Source organism: Bombina bombina, chromosome 6, assembly GCF_027579735.1.
Source record: "Bombina bombina isolate aBomBom1 chromosome 6, aBomBom1.pri, whole genome shotgun sequence".
NCBI classification, from domain to species: Eukaryota; Metazoa; Chordata; class Amphibia; order Anura; family Bombinatoridae; genus Bombina; species Bombina bombina.
This window is the reverse complement of record NC_069504.1, coordinates 885,513,880-885,534,719: the sequence shown is the minus strand read 5'-3', so window position 1 is coordinate 885,534,719 and position 20,840 is coordinate 885,513,880. Positions and strand designations below refer to the sequence as shown.

Here is a 20,840-nt window from a genome sequence, read left to right as displayed (position 1 = left end):
CTTAAAAGTTTTTGGCCTCAAGGCCAAGCTGTGTTAACACAGCCAGTAGAAGAAATTACACTCCCAGTGGGTTATAGAAGAGATACGGTAATTCAATGTTAATTTTCCTTTGTTCTCTCCAAGTATTAGTGATTGGTTTATGGACAGATTTAAGATAAGGAAGCAGGTATATTTACACAATGTGATAAAGTAATGCGATCTGATTATACCTTCAAGTTGAACCCATTTTATTAGGTTTTGGATTCAAAACACAAAATAAGCTAATTCATATACATAAATAAGCCTTAAAAAAGCAACTCTCATACATTGTATATTATGCAGCTGGTAAAAAAAAAGTAATTGGAAACACATTAAGAAAAAAACAATTTTATAGTATACTGTCCCTTTAAGGAGCAATGATTCTAAGTTGCCACCTCTCCATGGTTGATTAACCTTTTCTATGCCTACCCATTTAGTTTGCCTATATTATTGTTACATTGTGGGCAATGATTACAATGGATTGGTACTCCATGGTCAGTTTTTCCTTTTCTCTAGTTTGTTGTAATGGTCAAGTATTCTTGTTTTCAGGAATCTTGAGATCTGTCCCAAATAATGTACCCACAGCTGCATGTAAGCAAATATATAACATTAGCGGATTTGCAATTACTAAAGTTTTTAATGCTATAATTTTTCTCTGTAACAAAAGAAAGAAAGGGTTTGATGTTATATTTTTTATAAGTACAAGCTTTGCATCTCCCTCAAGAGTGGAAGCCAACCAGAAGCCAACAGAAGGGATAGGATAACCCTGATGTAAACCAACTCATCACACCTGTGAATGGGCGTGCTGTGATAAATCAATGGCTTTCACGGCTTGTTTGAAACTGTTTTTTTATGTGCTCTTGAAAAAGGCTATATAATAGCTGAAATGCGTAGAGCTTTTTAACTATGTTCTTAAATAAACCTTTTAAGCTGTATCATACATATGTCTTGCTGATGATTCAAAAAAATAAATGCAAATTTTGTTTGAACCTTGTGAGTATTTCCTAATTTCGCCTCCAAGTTTTTTAAGTTACTGCACTATTGTGGATCTTTATTTCTTGGAGGTGGGAACGATTGGAAGAAACTGAACAGCAGGAAGTGTATACAGCCTAATTTCTTGAGTGAAACAGCGCTGACAATCTTGCAACAAATATAGCTAATATTCCTATACCTAGACAAATTCTAATAAAACAATTGCAAATTAAAGGGTACTTAACCCAAATTTGTTCTTTCTTGATACAGATAGAGCATGCAATTTTAAGCAACTTTCTAATATACTCCTATTATCATTTTTTCTTTGTTCTCTTTTTTTTGTTTTTTTATAATTTTTTATTGGAAGGGGTACACAGGGCAGCATATAAGACAAGATACAAACACATGGTAGTAAATAAGTGGCACATAGTGCATACATTTCGCAAACTGTCCATGGTAGGTGTCCTGACTGTCAAGACTTGGCTTATAGCATATGTACAAGGACGGGCTTCAGCAGGTATTATTGTCCATATTTTGATGTACCAGTCCTTGGGTGCTTTAGTCTACTTCTTGGCCTTTCCAAGAATTTTAACTTTTCCTTTACTTCTGTATAATTGTATGTTAAATAACTTGTGAGCCAATAAACATCAATAAAAGATTATATATATATATATAAAACTCTCAGTATGTGTGTTACCTAATCTTATATAATAATTGGAAGTACGCTTCTTGTGAGGCAGTATGTAAACATACGTGGGATGACCAATTCTGTAAACAGGTGAGTTATGTGCCTCTTACCTCAGCCACACATTGACTGGCAACATTCCACAGAGTAGGGGGAAGGGGGGAAAGGGGGCAGAGAATGGAGGGGGGAAGGAAGTGAGAGAAAAAAAAAAAAGGGGGATGAGGGTGGAGAGAAAACTCCTTCTGGAGATGAGTTCCGTGGTTCACTCTGTTCCTACTTAAAGTCTAGTTCCTGAGAAACCATATGTCCCAAATGTTCCAGTATAGGTCTCATTTATCTAAGTGTAGGTAAAACCCTCTCTCCATCATGGCAAAGGAGTCAATTAGTGTCAGAATGGCCTCTAACGCGGGGGGATTTGACTGTTTCCAATTTTTAGCAATAGACAATTTAGTGGCTGCAAATATGAAAGTCGCTTGCTGTTTCAAGGTTTTGTGTAGTTTATGTGGGAAAATGTTGAAGAGGGCGACTTGTGGCATTTTTTGAGTAATATACCTAGGTCACTGCATATGTTAAATATTTTATCCCACAATAGAGTTAATTTTGGGCAGCTCCAACAGCTTTGAGAGTGTGTAGGGGCCATTTGTGAAAGCCGTAGGGGGGTGTAATGCTAACGTAGTGCATTTTTTTGACGTATAGTTCTATGGAGTTAGCGCAGTGTAGAGTTTGCTTTGTAAGACTATGAGAAGGCTTCAGCTCAAGCCTTCTCGGAAATTTGAGAGTATAGGTCCTTTCCCCAGGCTTTTAGCTGCCAGGTATCACCTGACACTTCGTCTTTCATAATCAGACTATAGTGCAAGGAGAGATGTTTGGATAACTTGGAGCCAGACAGCCATCTTCCCCATGTTCCCAAGCAGCCTGATGTCTGAGTCCTGTATTTGGAAATCCCCAAGCGTTTAAAAAGTTATGTAATCTGAGTTTTACAAATGGGAGCAAACTTGGGGGATGATGGGCATTCGGAATCAGGGTGTCTACAGGTTGTATTTCGTCTTGAGAGTATAGCTGGGAAATATGAGCAACATCCCATTCTCTCCAATTCAAGACATGAGAATCTGGGAGACCTCTTAGGAGTCCCAGTATAGAATGAATAGGGGAAGGATGGGGAGCCACCTCCGAATAATGTCTAATTGATTTCCAGCATTCAAGATTCTGGATAATTACCGCATTATGGATTTTTAGTCAGTCTACTTAGTATTCAGAGATCCAGGGTAGGTCTTTTAAATAGATCCCTGGAGGCAGAGAGGATTGTTCCTCTCTCGTCCAACCCCGGGAGACATCTGCCGTACCCCATCCAGAGATGTGGGACAGACGAGCTGCTCTTTGTTCTCTTGGTATTTTTATTTGAAAAAGCAGGAATGTAAGCTTATGAGCCAGCCTATTTTTGATTCAGTACCCTGGGTAGCGTTTGCTGATTAGTCGCTACATTTTAGATGCTGAGCCTAAGATGGGCCGGCTCGTAAGCTTACATTCCTGCTTTTTCAAATAAAGATAACAAGAGAACAAAGAAAAATTGATAATAGGAGTAAATTAGAAAGTTGCTTAAAATTGCATGATCTATTTGAATCATGAAAGAAAAATGTTGGGTTCAGTATCCCTTTAAAATACTTTGAAAAAATAATCCTAGGTTGAATAGATCAAATTATGACTATGAGCATTATGGGAGTGAAAATAAAACTAGCCAAAAAAACCCACATTATTTGCTTTTTTTTCCCGGAAAACATCAGCTCACAAAAATCTTCCACTCTTAAACAGGGAAGTATGAAATATTCTATAAAATTAATACCGATCTGTAGGTAGCCCTCATCTGTCTAGAAATAAAAATATTAATATAAAAATAAAAAAAAAATAAAAATAAAGACTTTTAAATATAATATTCCTAAAGGCAAGCAATCTCTATCATCAGTGGGAACGACCAATCAAAAGTAAGCAGCACGACTTTAATGAAGGATTAAATCCAAAAACAAAAATCTATTTCCAGAGTTCAAAGGCCTCACAGTTCAGTCTCCTGCATCACTTATAGGTGCATCTTCAAAAAACTATTTGTCGGATCCATAAAATCTGTTGAGAATGAAATCAAATACATCCCAGAAAAACACTTAAAGCACCAGGCAGTCCTGTATTTCAGCAGGCTGACATGTAAAATCTATACAAAATACTGGGCACAAAAAAAAATGGACATTTAAAGGGATACCGAACCCAAATTTGTTTCTTTCATGACTCAAATTTAGCACTGGTTCTCAAACCTGTCCTCAGGCCTCCCCAACAGGCCAGGTTTTCAGGATCACCTTGGATAAGAGCAGGTAAAATAACCATGTTGTTTACTAAGCTGATTGCTTTACCTGTGCTCTAGTATAGATATCCTCAAAATGTGGCCTGTTAGGGAGGCCTGAGGACAGGTTTGAAAACCAGTAAGATAGAGCATTCGATTTTAAGCAACTTTCTAATTTACTCCTATTATCAATTTTTCTTCGCTCTCTTGGTATCCTTATATGAAAAAGCAGGAATGTAAGCCTAGCAGCCAGTGTTCTATCCAAATCTGCTCCTTTGTCCGAATCTGCTACATCTGACAGCACATGCTCTGTATTACGTAATCACACTCCACATATGTTAAATAGGAATATGTGGAATGCAATTATGTAAATCAGCAGCATGCACACTCAGAGGTAACAGATTCTGACAAGGAAGTTGTGTCGGATTTTGCTGAGTTAGCAGATTCTGATAGAACACCAGCCCATCTTTGGTTCAGCACCTGGGTAGCGTTTGCTGATTGGTGGCTAAATGCAGCCACCAATCAGCAAGCACTATCCAGGGTGCTGAACCAAATGCTTACATTCCTGCTTTTTAAAATAAAGATACAAAGAGAATGAAGAATATTGATAATAGGAGTAAATTAGAAAGTTGCATGCTCTATCTGAATCATGAAATAAACAATTTGGGTTCAGTGCCCCTTTAAGTGCCCTGTAGGTATTTTATGCATTATAAATATGACCAGAAAAAAGCAGTGGCGGTTCTATGGAGGTGCTGGGTTTTTTTATCCACCTCCAAACGCACATGTAGCACCCCCATTGAGCTGTTAAGGGCTCTATATGTTATGTTCAGCACCTTTGAAATCCCTCCAAATATTAAAGGGACAGTCTACACCAGAATTGCTATTGTTTTCAAAGATAGATAATCCCTTGTTTACCCATTCCCTAGTTTTTCATAACCAACACAGTTATATTTATATATTTTTTACCTCTGTGATTATCTTGTATCTAAGCCTCTGCAGACTTCCCCTTTATTTGTTCTTTTGACAGACTTGCAGTTTAGCCAATCAGTGATGGCTCCAAGGTAACTTCACTTGCACGAGCACAGTGTTATCTATATGAAAAACATGAACTATAACCCTCTAGTGGTGAAAAACCTGTTAAAATGCATTCTTAAGAGGCGGCCTTCAAGGTCTACGAAATTAGCATATGAACCTCCTAGGTTAAGCTTTCAACTAAGAATACCAAGAGAACAAAGAAAAATTGGTGATAAAAGTAAATTGGAAAATTGTTTAAAATTACATGCCCTATCTGAATCATAAAAAAACAACAAAGAGGGTTGGCGCACATCTAAATACTTGAATCCACATGTATATAACATTAACAAGCAAAATTATATTTATGCTGCAAGACTTTAAGTCTAAATATCTTTAAATAAAGTTGGGATCTTAGTCACACAATATGGCCATATTCTGCTAAGCCAGTCTACCACTTACAAGGTGTCCCAAGTCAGACCAGTCCTAACACTAGTCTGTTTAGCTATGCTGGGCTGAGTCATTCGATTCTAATATTAAATACAGAATTCCAACATTGCAGTGCTATGCCTCAAATCATGACTGCACAGAATGAAACTCCTGACTAAGATCCCAACTTTATTTAAAGATATTTAGACTTAAAGTCTTGCAACATAAATATAATTTTGCTTGTTAATGTTATATACATGTGGATTCAAGTATTTAGATGTGCGCCAACCCTCTTTGTTGTTTTGTTATTGTTTTGGTCTTTTTGGCAGCACTCCCACAATATGTGTGCTAGTATTTTAAAAACTTAAAAATGTTTTTTTTTTTTTTGTGGTGTGCTTAACCAACTCCCCCTTGTGTTTGCTCCTATCTGAATCATGAAAGTTTTTTTTGGACTAGACTGTCCCTTTAAGTTCTAGAATCGCCACTGGAAAGAACTAACATTATGCATGTACTAGTCTCTGTGTTATTGGTAGCCAAGGCAGATTAAGAAAAAAAATCCTTGTTTTATGTACTTCAGGAAGATCTGCATGTGGTATATGTGTTTATTTAAACTGGCAGCCAAAGGCATGAAATCACTGCTCAGTTGAGAAAAATATATATGGCAGAGTCACAGGTCGGTCATAAGGTAGAGCTTTGGAGAGAGAAGTTATTGTGTGAACCCAACTACTACCTAGGTTATAGTAGTATTTTTGTGGAGGGCAGCTGTCAATCCTACATTTGATGTGTGGTATAGTCCATGAATTTTATTATAATTAAAATATATATAATTCATTAACTTAAATAAATAAAATTAAATATAATATCATTTTATTATAGTGAATCAGTTGGGATGGTATTCTAGATTATGGCGGCTTTTTGCAGATCAGTATCTATTAAAGGTTTGCACAAAAATGGATGACGCCAATCAGTTTTTCGCCGAGTCAGGAATGACAGTCACATGAAGCTGATCACCATCTGTGTCCTGCCGAAGAGCTGCAATACTTGCTCTCCTGATCTTGGGATCCCCAAGGTTTTTAACCTCTATGCGGGGTAAAGTAAGCTAGGGTTCGTAATGCGAAATTTACATTAGAGCATTCAATTTTTTCTTAAGAATGTCCCTTTAAAGGAACAGGAAAGTCAAAATTAAAACTTTCATGATTCAGATGGGAAATACAATTTAAAAATACTTTTCAATTTATTTCTGTTATTACATGTGCTTAATTTTCTTGGTGTCCTTTGTTAAAAAGCATAAGAGCAGCAATGCACTACTGGTAGCTAGCTGATGATTGGTAGCTTTGTAATATGAATCTTGTAATTGGCTCACCAGATGTATTCAGCTAAGTCCTTTTAGTGCACTTCTAACCTGGAGCTAACTTTAACTATGTGCTTAACCCCTTTATAGTATTTAAAAACATACCAAGAGCATTTTATTATTATTGCACTGTTGCTTGTTAGAACACATTAGAGCATATACATTTTTCACTTTTATGTCCTTTTAAGCAACATTTATTAAGACACTTTGCATTGCTAAACGTATTGCAATAGTATGCTGAGGCTGTACAGTGCAAGCAAACTGCTGACCTTCATGTAATAAATGAGTCTTTTTATACCTTATTACACACAAGTTAAGCAGTGAGTATGTGTACTGTATATGATATGACAAATGGCACATTCCTGTATAATTCTGTATTTAAGTGACATTGCACTCATTTACATTCTGCTCTCTACCTTAATCAATCGCATGATTCCTTCACAATCCCCCGGCTGTGCAGCTCGTACCCTGAATCCTGCCATGTTTTGTGCAGACACAGATCTCTGCTCAGACACACACACTTGATTCCCAACAGACTTTGTTCCTTTCCTCCTGGCTCCACCTTCTTCTTTCTATTAGTTGCAGCTATCCTGACACGCCTCTGTTTCTAGTGCGTGACTGGACTAGCTGTGCTCTCATGTTCCCAGTGAGAAAGTAACAAGAAAAGGATAGATAGATGATAGATAGATAGATAGATAGATAGATAGATAGATAGATAGATAGATAGATAGATGATAGATAGATAGATAGATAGATAGATAGATATAGATAGATAGATAGATAGATATAGATAGATAGATAAATAGATTTAGATGTGTGTGATTATTAGGATGTTAAGATAGTTATGTTCCACAGTGCAGAACATTATGATTTCTTTTTTTAGTGAATAACATATTTCTTTCATTTGTGACCTGGTGAGCTGGCATTGGGCTCACCAATGTTATTAAGGGCTAGATTACAAGTGAAGCGCTATTTTTTTACTTTTATTGAGGTTCTCAAACATACAGAACAAAGAAAAAAAGACATTGCATACATGTTATACAAACTAAGGCCTAGATTTACGAGTTTTGCGTTAGGTGAAAAAGCAGCGTTAACAGGTGCTAACGCTGCTTTTTTACGCCCGCTGGTATTACGAGTCTTGCAGGTTTAGGGTCACCACACACTTTTTTGGCCTTACCACAAAATGACTTACGTAAACTTCGTAAAGTCTTTTTTCTATGGGACTTTCATACCGCTGGTATTACGAGTCTTTCCTGGGAGGCCAAAAAGTGACCAGTAGACCCTAAAACTACAAGATTCCTACCGCATTTGAAAGTCAGTAGTTATGAGTTTTATGTAGAACGCGGTACCATAAAACTCATAACTAAAGTGCTAAAAAATACACTAACACCCATAAACTACCTATTAACCCCTAAACCGAGGCCCTCCCACATCGCAAACACTAAAAGAAAATGATTAACCCCTAATCTGCCACTCCGGACATCGCCGCCACCTACATTATACTTAATAACCCCTAATCTGTTGCCTCCAACAACGCCGACACCTACATTATATTTATTAACCCCTAATCTGCAACCCCCAATGTCGCCGCAATCTACCTACACTTATTAACCCCTAATCTGCCGCCCCCAACGTCTCCGCCACTATAATAAACATATTAACCCCTAAACCGCCACACTCCCGCCTCGCAAACATTAGTTAAATATTATTAACCCCTAATCTGCCATCCCTAACATCCCTGCAACCTACCTACATTTATTAACCCCTAATCTGCCGCCCCCAACGTCGCCGCCACTATATTAAATGTATTAACCCCTAAACCTAAGTCTAACCCTAACACCCCATAACTTAAATATAATTAAAAGTAATCTAAATAAATATTCCTATCATTAACTAAATTATTCCTATTTAAAACTAAATACTTACCTATAAAATAAACCCTAAGCTAGCTACAATATAACTAATAGTTACATAATTACATTGTATCTAGCTTAGGGTTTATTTTTATTTTACAGGCAAGTTTGTATTTATTTTAACTAGGTAGAATAGTTATTAAATAGTTAATAACTATTAAATAACTATTCTACCTAGTTAAAATAAATATAAACTTGCCTGTAGGTGGCAGCGATGTTAGGGACGGCAGATAATTTAGGGGTTAATAATATTGAACTAATGTGTCGAGGCGGAAGTGCGGCGGTTTAGGGGTTAATATGTTTATTATAGTGGCGGTGACATTAGGGGTGGCAGATTAGGGGTTAATAAGTGTAGGTAGGTTGCGGCGACATAGGGGGCGGCAGATTAGGGGTTAATAAATATAATGTAGATGGTGGCAATGTTGGGGGCATCAGATTAGGGGTTAATAAGTATAATGTAGGTGGCGGCGGTGTCCGGAACGGCAAATTAGGGGTTAATAAGTATAATGCAGGTGTCGGCGATGTTGGGGGCAGCAGATTAGGGGTTAATAAGTGTAAGATTAGGGGTGTTTAGACTCGGGATTCATGTTAGGGTGTTAGGTGTAAACATAAATGTTATTTCCCCATAGGAATCAATGGGGCTGCGTTACTCAGTTTTACGCTGCTTTTTTGCAGGTGTTAGGCTTTTTTTCAGCTGGCTCTCCCCGTTGATTCCTATGGGGAAATCGTGCACGAGCACGTTACACCAGCTCACCGCTGACTTAAGCAGCGCTGGTATTGGAGTGAGATTTGGAGCAAAATTTTGCTCTACGCTCACTTTTTGTCTTTTAACGCAGGGTTTGTAAAAACCTGTAATACCAGCGTTGCATGAAAGTGAGCGGTGAGAGTAACGTGCAAGTTAGCAACGCACCCCTGTTACTGCAAAACCCGTAATCTAGGCGATAGTCATGTACACTTGAGAATTTGCTTTATAACAATCTAAGTCATGCTATGAAACAATATATGGAACCTCAGATCTTTTTCTTTTAAAGATACCTTCTACTTGCAATATATTTGGCCACTCTTGGACCCTTGACAACTAATGAAAATAGTTATTAGAAGGTAGTAAATGATAGACCACTTTTGGGTCTTTGTAGAGCTCAATGTAGAAATGAATGTAACTGAAGGAGATATATAAAAATAAACACTCTAACTGATGGTATACTAACAGATGCACAATAAACAATGGTGCTTGAATATAAGAAATGGAGAATATACGGAGGAGCGATGGAGGACTAATTGGGTGCTAGTGGAACTATTACAGAGAAATCTTAAGGCACAACTTTATAGAGATATTTTCTATTGTCCAAGCTTCTCCACACCTTACTCATATTTAATACATACTGTTATCTAGATATCTCCAAATGAAAATAGGACATTCGTAGCCCCTCTTGGGGTGTTTAGTAAAATAGTTTCACTGGTAGGGGTGAGTTTTGAGAAAAGGATGATGTTCATAAGATTCTTAAAAATATATTGAATACACATACAAAACTGTAGCTAACAATCTGGGATGAATGTAGTAGCTAGATAACAAAACTCTCAGAGATAAATAGCTGTATATTATATCTCAGGGGTCCATGAATAGTTAAAAAGCATAGCTAAGGTATCATTGGGATGGTACTATTAAATAATTGGGCGACAATATCCAAATCATTTTATGATATATGGTACGCAGTAGTAGTGAATGTTGTGTAAGCTCTTTGGAGGGAGACTCAGGGCATTGGCACACTCTGGTCATGGGGCCAAAAATATCTAGTATAGTTCTAATGGTGACAGCGGTTAGTATATGTGTCACATTATAGAAAATAACATGAGGGTGGTGTGGGGACTTTTATTAATGTGTTGTTACTAAACATCAATAATAATGTGAGCCTCCCTTGAAAAATAATGATGAGGTGAATATAACCCATTTAGACAATTATTACTACCATTGATAAGGCATGCCAGTCTCCCCAGCCCCGGCTGCAGATATAGAGCAGCATGAGATTATGATAAAAGGGGAAATATCTAACAAAATTGCAGGAAATATATAGTAAACCTCTACTCTGTCTGGGGGCATCATCCATTATAAAGTTAGGCATGAAGTATAATTCAGGGGAGTAAATCTTAGGGATTATGGCGTATCTAGTAGACAATCACCCTATACCTGTATGTGTACAGAAATGGTAAGGCAAGTCAGAATATAGTAATAAACAATCAGGCTGTATATAAAGAAGATATTAATTAACAACATAAATAACTATATGGCTCTAGCTTATCTGGTTAGAGAGCACATATTTCAATATTTTCCACCTTGTAGAGCTAGTTATTGTAACTAGAAGTTCTAATTATCCCTGTCAGTTGTCTGGTAAGAGAATAAGGTTAGTAAGCATATGCAAGTCCTATTGTCATGGTTCCCACTGTTCCATGCAGACAGCCAAGCATGGTCACCCCTTTGGGGACCAGCGAGGGACTTGAACCTGGGTCCTCTCTTATCCTAGGCTTGTCCTCTTGCCTCTAAGCCACGGCTGCTTCTCTCTGTTTGTGTGTGTATGTAAGCCTTTCATTACCTTTCCTTATCCTGCCTGCAGCACTGGGGTGGACTCTGGATATCGCTTTACCTGGATCACCTGTGCTCATTTACAACCTGTCAGTCAGGCTTACCTGGGACTTCCTACCAATTAGCAGCTCATTAGCTGGCTATATAACCCTGCCTTTTCCTGTGCTCAGTGTCAGTTCTTTGGTTCATGTTTCCTGTTTAGGTGTCTTTGTTCCTGAATCCTAGACTGACCCTGGCGTGTGACCCCGGCTCTGTTCATCGTTTACCTGCACCTCTTGCTTCCTTTGATCTCTGCAATACCTTGACTACTCTTTTGGATTTACCCTTGTTTGTACAGCACACTTGGATCCTTGTTTTTTGCACACAGCCCCCGTGCATTTACTCACAGCCCAGGTGATTTTCTTACCTGATCACTTTGGGCTGTGATACCTGTAAGGGTGAGCATATATCTCTGCTACAGACTCCAATCCAGGTAAGACCTTTACATAAGAACTGACCATTATGGAGCCCACAGAGATGAACAGGATGTTCACTGCCCTGACCCAGCAAGTATCCAACTTGTCTCAGACTGTTCTGGATTTGCAGCAGGACTTTTGTGCTCTTAAAGGTACGGTACACCCAGAACCAGCGTATCATGAACCTTTTGTACTGTTACCTGAGAGATTCGATGGTAGCCATTCCTCCTTCTTGTCCTTTAAGGTAGATTGTGAGCTGTTGTTTGCCCTAAAGCATCTTACGTATGCCACTGACTTCATCATGGTCTGCTCAGTCATCAACCTGCTTTCTGGGCAGATAAAAAAATGGGCACACCAGATACTCCTGGCTAAGAGTCCTGTCCTAGACAACTGGGGGGCTTTCATAACAGCCATAGCCACTCCGTGTACTACCACAAGGCAAACTAAGGTTCCTAGACCTGTTCCATGTTCCCACAGATCACGGCTTCCTTGTGACTGGGATGCTTTTTACCAGTACTCACCCGCAAACCTTGATGCTCCTGACAAATTGTACACTCCTTCTCAGGACACTGAGGAACCCATGGAGATAGGGGTAATCCGGAATAGGTAAGCTCCCCAAGCAAGAGCCAGAAGGAGGAGCCATTGCCTTTGCTTTTACTGTGGGGAAAGAGGACACTTTATCTCCAATTGCCCTATTTGCCCACCTCAGTCTCCAGCTCTCCAAACAGGCACTGTTTTTATTCACCCTCTTTGTGCTACATGCAATTCTGTGAGCTGCCAAGGTTGCTGTTACGGCTGTCCAGGTTCTGCTGTTCAGAGCAGTCTACTAACCTCTGAGACTGTTATTTCCTGTAAACCTACAGAACCTGCTCTTGTTAGTCCTGAAATCCCTGAGACCCAGATTATGCCTCTTGCTCCTGAAGGGTCTTCTCAACTTTCTGATGATATGCCTAATCCAGAGACCATCATCACCTCTGCACAGGCAAGCACCAGCATTACTTTCTGCCCTGCCAAAGTACTCCAACCTGACTGCACTTATGCCTCGAATGGTACCATTGTCTGCAAGGAGGATCTTGTGATGTTCAAGAAAGCATTGCAAGCTGTGAATGCCTCGCCTGCGAGTACTTTGACAGCAGCTAAGACGAAAAAGAATATGAAGAAGGCTGCTAAGGCCACTATTGGCACAGTGTTTTCCAGTAATATAGAGGACGGCCAAATGGTAGGTCTGGAGGAGAGTCGCCATCCTGCCAGATGACATCTTTGACATGTCCGAAGATGAGGCTGACTTTGCTCCCAAACTCAAAGTGGCATCTACCCAGCCTGTTCACACACGGGGGGGGGCGATTTTAAGGGGAGGGAACTGTCACGGTTCCCAATGTTCCATGCAGACAGCCAGGCGTGGTCGCCCCTTTGGGGGCAAGCGAGGGACTTGAACCTGGGTCCTCTCTTATCCTAGGCTTGTTCTCTTGCCTCTAAGCCACAGCTGCTTTACTCTATTTGTGTGTGTATGTAAGCCTTTCATTACCTTTCCTTATCCTGCCTGCAGCACTGGGGCTGGACTCTGGATATCGCTTTACCTGGATCACCTGTGCTCATTTACAACCTGTCAGTCAGGCTTACCTGGGACTTCCTACCAATTAGCAGCTCATTAACTGGCTATATAACCCTGCCTTTTCCTGTGCTCAGTGTCAGTTCTTTGTTTCATGTTTCCTGTTTAGGTGTCTTTGTTCCTGAATCCTAGACTGACCCTGGCTTGTGACCCCGGCTCTGTTCATCGTTTACCTGCACCTCTTGCTTCCTTTGATCTCTGCAATACCTTGACTACTCTTTTGGATTTACCCTTGTTTGTACAGCATACTTGGATCCTTGTTTTTTGCACACAGCCCCCGTGCAATTATTCACAGCCCAGGTGATTTTCTTACCTGATCACTTTGGGCTGTGATACCTGTAGGGTGAGCATATATCTCTGCTACAGACTCCAATCCAGGTAAGACCTTTACACCTATATAACTCGAAGAATTAGTGCTATAGGATATATTTCCCAATAGATGAATATTAAAGTGGCCCCCATATTACCCTTCCACATTACTGTAGCAAATATTAATAGACTCCCAGGTTGTACATATGTGATTAATTAACACCACAAACAGCTATAGGCTGAAGTTTATCTAGCTAGAGAGAACCTATTTCAGTAAGCTCCAGATATTAATGCTAAAAGTCTGTCAAATCTGGAGAGTGTAGAATCTCACCCGTACTAAAATTGTAGGTAAAAGCATTACCGAGTGAAGTCATCATGTTAGGGCGGTTAATAATCATATTCTAGCATACATCACTTAGGAATTAAACATATAGATTGTTCGCTAGAATGTCCCAAGCTAAAACATATGTTTTCTATAACAAAAAAAACTGTCAGTTGGTTATCTGAACGTCCTCAAACGGCTGCTGCAAAATAGTGAACTAGGGCACAGTGTGGGAAACACCAACATGTTCATCATGATGGAGCAGGAGAATGCGGACCTCACCCCACGCCAGACTTTCTCTGCAACCGACACAAACCAACCAGTCCTCGACTGGGTTGAGGAGTGGAGCAGCAGTCCCTGAAAATAGCTGTCATCACAAATCCGATCATGGGACACATCATGGCACCGGTCGTTGTCTCCCTAATCTCAGTGCCTTCACCTTTCACTCTGGCAGCAAGCTGGCAAGCACCTGGGCATAGATGTATAGGTTTGTGACCATGGAGGGCCCTTATCAGCTTGGCACCTCTGTCCGTATAAGAGACTGTGCTTACTGCCATCTGAGGTGCTTCAGGGCATTCGGAGGGTAGACACACTTCAGTAAGCTCTGAACCATCCAGTAGGCTAGCCTCCTCCATAGGCCTGAGACCCATATATAGAGTTTGCTTGACAGTTGGTATTATGGGAGCGTCACAAACATCCGTTGACTCCGTCGTTTGCATGGAAGCAAAGAATGATTTCAGCTCTCCACATGTATCTCCCTGGGTGTAATGTTCAGCTGGAGCATTTTCTCCAGTAGCGATTCACCCTATGTTTGGCAAGGGAATAAGGGATGCGGTGTGATCCTTCTCACTTTTATAATTTGCTAAACCAAAACACCATTTGATTTGTTGATGGAGATTCAAAAAGTGTTCCTCTAAGATCCTCATCAGTATTTTTTCAGAATCCTGTGTCTCCATATTTAAGCGAGCATAGAGCAGGAACTGCGCACTCAAGGCACAGCTAATTGTGGGGACAGGGTTGAGGCTTCAGTTATAGGGGAAGGCCTCAAAGTGAATAGTCCGGTACTGAAGGTTATGATGCCGCGACACTGACCAAGACCCTATATCCTCAGACTAGGTCGCCAACACTCCAGCCTCTCCACTCTTTTAGGCAAATTATTACCTAATCTGTGCTGCAGAATTAGTAAATTATGGAGATAGCTTAAGGAGCTGAAGCTTAGTAAGATGGCCGCCGCCCGGAAGTCTGTGAAGCTCTATTTTAACGTGTGCACGTTAAATACCCAGCCATTATAAGTGGCTGGTTAATGCTACAGCAAGCTCGCAGTAGCACTTTGTGCTAGAATTCATTAACCAGAGGTCAGAGCCAAAATAAAGTGTACTGTTCATTTTTAAAATAAAAATTATAAGCATCTTTATTTATTTACACATATAAACACATACATATATCTATATATTCATATACATATATATCCTATATAATAAAAGGCCAAGTATGTTTGTCCGACGCAGTCATGAGCAGTAGAGACTGCATGAGACAAACATACCTGGCCTTAACCCATTAACGACCCGCGCTGATGCGCAGTAGAGACTTAAGGTCATTAAGCCCTTAAGGACCTGACCTCTCTGCCACAATCTTACTAAAAGTAGCGAGATTGCGCTATTTCTGCATACCCCACAAGTGAGGTACTGAAGCAGAGAGGGACACTCTGTGTCTCTCTCTGCATCGGGCAGCGGTGGTGCCGATTGTTTGTGGCATGGGAGGGTTAGGAGGGAGGCAGGTAGGTGGGAAGCCCATCGCTGGAGGGGGCGGGGGGGCGGGAACAGGTGGGACCACTACACTTCAGAAAAAATGTATGCTAAGAGTGACAGGGGTGGAGGAGGGAGAAGGAGGTAGAAAGAGCTACAGGGGGATCATAGAGTGGAGGGGGGAATAAAGGCTTTAACACTAATGTATATGTATATATATATACAGGTAGCCCTCAGTTTACGCTGGGGTTAGGTTCCAGAAGGAATGGTTGTAAATCGAAACCATTGTAAATTGAAACCCAGTTTATAATGTAAGTCAATGGGAAGTGAGGGAGTTAGGTTCCAGGCCCCACTCAAAATTGGCATAAGTATCACCTAATACATTATTTTTAAAGCTTTGAAATGAAGACTTTAAATGCTAAACAGCATTATAAACCTAATAAAATAATCACACAACACAGAATATATAATTAAACTAAGTTAAATTAACAAAAACATTTGCTAAACAGCATTATAAACCTAATAAAATAATCACACAACACAGACTTCACTTGCATTTTTCTGCAAACAGTTCTTTCTATGCATTCCAATCTGGACTGATTTATAGACAGGAAGATCTTGTTCCTTTTGTAAGCTGCTCGATAGCTCAGGTCTGGTTAAACTGATTCATTTCAGCTTGTTTGGCTTGCATATCTTTGCTGCAACACAAGCGGACAGCTCCACCTACTGGCTATTTTAATCAATGCACTGCTTCTCAATGCTTAACAATAGCAGTCACATGACTGAAAAAAAAGGTTGTTATTCTGAAACGGTGCAAATTGAACCGTTGTAAACCGAGGGCCACCTGTGTGTGTGTATATGTGTGTATATATATATATATATATATATATATATATATATATATATATATATATATATATATATATATACTGTATATTTAATTTGTTGCCCAATGCTTTCTAACTTACCCCCTAGGCAGCGCTGCATCAGAAGGAGGCTTCCATTGGAGCCTATCTAATCACACTCTCGTGAGCGCAATGCTTCTAGGCAATGCGAAAGTGAAGTCCCTTTCTCATTATGTTTAACCTGTAATACAGGCACACATTTACATGCGCTGGTATTACTAAGTGGAACGTAAATATTGCACTTGCGAAAGCGCTATTTTGTGCTCCACTGGTAATCTAGTCCTAAACGTATTAACCCCTTAACGACCGAGGACGTGCCAGGCACGTCCTACAAAAAAACAGTCCTTAATGACCAAGGACGTGCCTGTCATGTCCTCAGGGGTTTGAAGCACTGGAAGCGATCGTGATCACTTTCAGTCGCTTTCAGGGAATTGCAGTGATGCCTTGATATAGAGGCATCCTGCAATACCCTTTTTTTAGCCACCGATGTAGAGAGAGCCAATCTGTGGTCCTCTCTGCATTGGCCAGCGATGTTGCCAATCGTTGGTGGGTGGGAGCCATATCAGAGATGCGGGTGAGAGGCCCATCGCTAGAGGGAGTTCCGGATCCTCTGCCTGAGTTTGCGTGAGCGCGTGAGGGGGCGGGAGTGCGTGGGGGGCTATTAAGTGCTTTAGTTACAGTCTATGGGAAGGAGGGAGAGGGTGGGGGGAATAAGGCTTATTTAGTGTTGGGAAAGGAATCTGGGAGGGGGTAGGGTATTGAGGGGGGCAGCTACATTACAGAAAATGTGGTCTTTTTATTTATTTTTTAAAAAAATAAAGCACATTTCCCGCAAACTGGGTACTGGCAGACAGCAGCCATTACCCAAGATGGCGGCATATAGGTAGATGGGGGAGGGTTAGAGAGCTGTTTGGGGGGGATCAGGGAGGTTGGGGGCTAAGGGGGATCCAACACTGCAGAATAATATATAAAAAATATTATTTAAAAAAAGCCTTTTATTTTAGTACTGGCAGACTTTATGCCAGTACATAAGATGGCGGTGACAATTGTGAGGTGGGGGAGGGAAGAGACCTGTATAAAGGGGATTAGCGAGGGATCAGGGGGTGGGATGTGTCAGGTGGGAGGCTGATCTCTACAATAAAGTTAAAATTAACCTTACAATAATACAGCAGCATTTAGCAGCCTTCTAATTACCAAAATGCAATCCCAAAGTCATATATTTCTGCTATTTCTGAACAAAGGGGATCCCAGAGAAGCATTTACAACCATTTGTGCCATAATTGCACAAGCAGTTTGTAAATAATTTCAGTGAGAAACCTAACGTTTGTGAAAAAGTTTGAAAAAGTTAATCATTTTTTTTTATTTGATCGCATTTGGCGGTGAAATGGTGGCATGAAATATACCAAAATGTGTCTAGATCAATACTTTGGGTTGTCTACTACACTTCACTAAAGCTAACATTAACCCTACAAGCTACCTAATTAACCCCTTGACTGCTGGGCATAATACAAGTGTGGTGCGCAGCGGCATTTAGCGGCCTTCTAATTTTCAAAAAATAATGCCAAAGCCATAAATGTCTGCTATTTCTAAACAAAGGGGATCCCAGAGAAGCATTTACAACCGTTTGTGCCATAATTGCACAAGCTGTTTGTAAATAATTTCAGTGAGAAACCTAAAGTTTGTGAAAAAGTGAACGATTTTTTTTATTTTATCCCATTTGGTGGTGAAATGGTGGCATGAAACATACCAAAATCAGTCTAGATCAATACTTAAAAATATATACATGTGAAGGGTTACTAATTTCGAAAATAACATGCTTTGGAAATAGCAAAGTGCTACTTGTACTTATTGCCCTATAACTTGCAAAAAAAGCAAAGAACATGTAAACATTGGGTATTTCTAAACTCAGGACAACATTTAGAAACTATTTAGCATGGGTGTTTTTTGGTGGTTGTAGATGTGTAACAGATTTTGGGGGTCAAAGAAAGTCCATTTAATGGTGAGAAAAACGGTATATAATATGTGTGGGTACAGTAAATGAGTAAAAGGAAAATTACAGCTAAACACAAACACCACAGAAATGTAAAAACAGCCCTGGTCCTTAACGGTAAGAAAATTGAAAAATAGTGCTGGTCACAAAGGGGCTAAAGGTGCATCAAACCCAAAATTTTTCTTTCATGGTACCCATAGAGCATGCAGTTTCAAACAACTTTCCATTTTACTTCTATTCTAATTTGATTTGTTCTTTTGGTATCCTGTGTTGAAAAGAATACCTAGGAAGGCTCAAGACTTAGGAGCTAGCTGCTGATTGCCTCTTGTAATTGGCTTACAGATGTGCTCACCTAGCTCACAGTAGTGCATTGCTGTTCATTCAATAAAGGATACTAAGAAAATGAAGCACAATTTATAACAAAAGTAAATTGGAAAGTTGTTCAGAAAAATTTGGGGTTTCATGTCCCTTTAAGTTATAGGAATGAGTGGCAGAGAAATTAATGAGACTAAGAAAACTGTTAGTGAATCTAGACCAGTATGTTTGTATCGTCTGCAGGTCGCACTTTTTAAGAAATATTCCCTAAATAGACATGCTACCCATATACTAAATCACTTGAAAATGCTTTCCAGAAAATATCACATGAGATTGAGCATCTATGTAAAAAAGCAAGAGGAGCTTTCAACATCCAATCCTGATGCTTGTCTGGGGACTTACAATAAAGTGCGCATCTGGCATGTGAATTTCCACAAGATTGTGGTAAAATCTCATGAGATTATGCTAAAATCCCTCAAAACCACAGTAAAGCAAAAAAGTGAACTCAGCACTTATGAACCTTATTGGGTGTTTATTTTTTTATACCATGCATATGACAGTAAAAAGACTATCTGTATGATAACTTCTCACAGAGCAGTTTTTCTGGTGAGCTGATCTTAGTTTTAAATAAATAAAAAAATAAAAATAAAAAAAAACAGTTATACATCATAAAACTTAAGTGGTATATTTTTATTTTTCTTTCTCTGCCACCATCTCCGGCAAATCAGCCCACAACATCTTGCGCCTACCAAGCCATCTAATATTCATTTTATCAGCAGGCAGACCAAGCTGCAGACCTCCAGTCAGTGCTGCAGCCATATGGCCGACCAATGAATGTAGGAGTGGCCCAAAATCTAGACTCTACTGCTCCCTGTGACCTGACCTGCAAAGAACAAAAACAATTAAGGTACTGGCTTCCACCCATAAACAGCAACAACGAAGGAAAAACAGCACCAACATGCACCACCCTAACAAACATTCCTGAACAACAAAACATTTCCCTGAGGCAGCCACCTTAGCTTACATAGCTGAAGACCATCTAACCAATAATTTAATATGGTCCTCAGAATAATAACCAGGCATAGACACATCAGTAGCTGCCCCGATCTGGAAGAAGTGTGGAGCCACCAAAGTGAGATCCCAACCCAGCCATTCAACTGCACTTCCGAATACAGTGCTAAACTGGAATTGGGACAAATACAACCAGTGTAGATGTACCAAACCCCCCCCCCCCCCCAAATGCAGCATAAATTCCAGAAACCTCCTACATAATGTCAAAGGACAGATATATTGCTTCACCTGCTAATACAAATTGAGCCATCTACCCCTCCCTGGTCCATTTTGGATGTCGAAATATACACTAATGCTACATCACTTTTCAATTTCATATGTTTCGCCAACAACCCAGACCCAAGTACTGACCTTTACCTTGCCACCAATTCACAAGGACACAAAATAAGCAAAAGAAAAAGCCACAGAAAACAACAACGCCTCAACACCGGATTCGCAAACGTTACCCAGCTGCCCCACCAGCTGCAATAATCTCCCTCTTGTTATTGGCTCCCTGGTATCCTTACTCTTAACCCCCAACCACTGTATGCATTTTAAGGGCTGCCAAAGCAAGGAAGCACTTAGTCACATCCTCATTCCTCAATCCCGTAAAATTTAGAAGAGTATCAGTGTATAAGTGTAACGACTGATTGGAAACTGGTTCAGTCATCCATATCCTGACCCCATTAAAGTCCCTCAGAAACAACAACAACCAAACTTGCAAATCCGCCATAATTGCCCATGACAACCTGATAAGAGTCCTGGGATTTCTCCAATCTCTTTTAACTGCCTCCATAATACGATTAAAAACACTACCCATTGGTATGACTCCAAATGCAAAGTTATGCAAATCCATA

At 39.9% G+C, this 20,840-nt stretch overlaps 1 protein-coding gene across 1 annotated transcript in view; it reads right to left on the bottom strand.

Moving 5' to 3' along the window:
- LOC128663860 (thialysine N-epsilon-acetyltransferase) overlaps positions 1 to 7,364 on the bottom strand; it is a 125,256-nt gene extending 117,892 nt beyond the window's left edge. The window contains exon 1 of the mRNA XM_053718407.1: positions 7,209 to 7,364. Coding sequence (XP_053574382.1) covers positions 7,209 to 7,274 — 66 coding nt within the window. The 5' untranslated portion in view covers positions 7,275 to 7,364. The remainder of the gene's footprint in view (positions 1 to 7,208) is intronic.
- Positions 7,365 to 20,840: the final 13,476 nt, after the last annotated feature.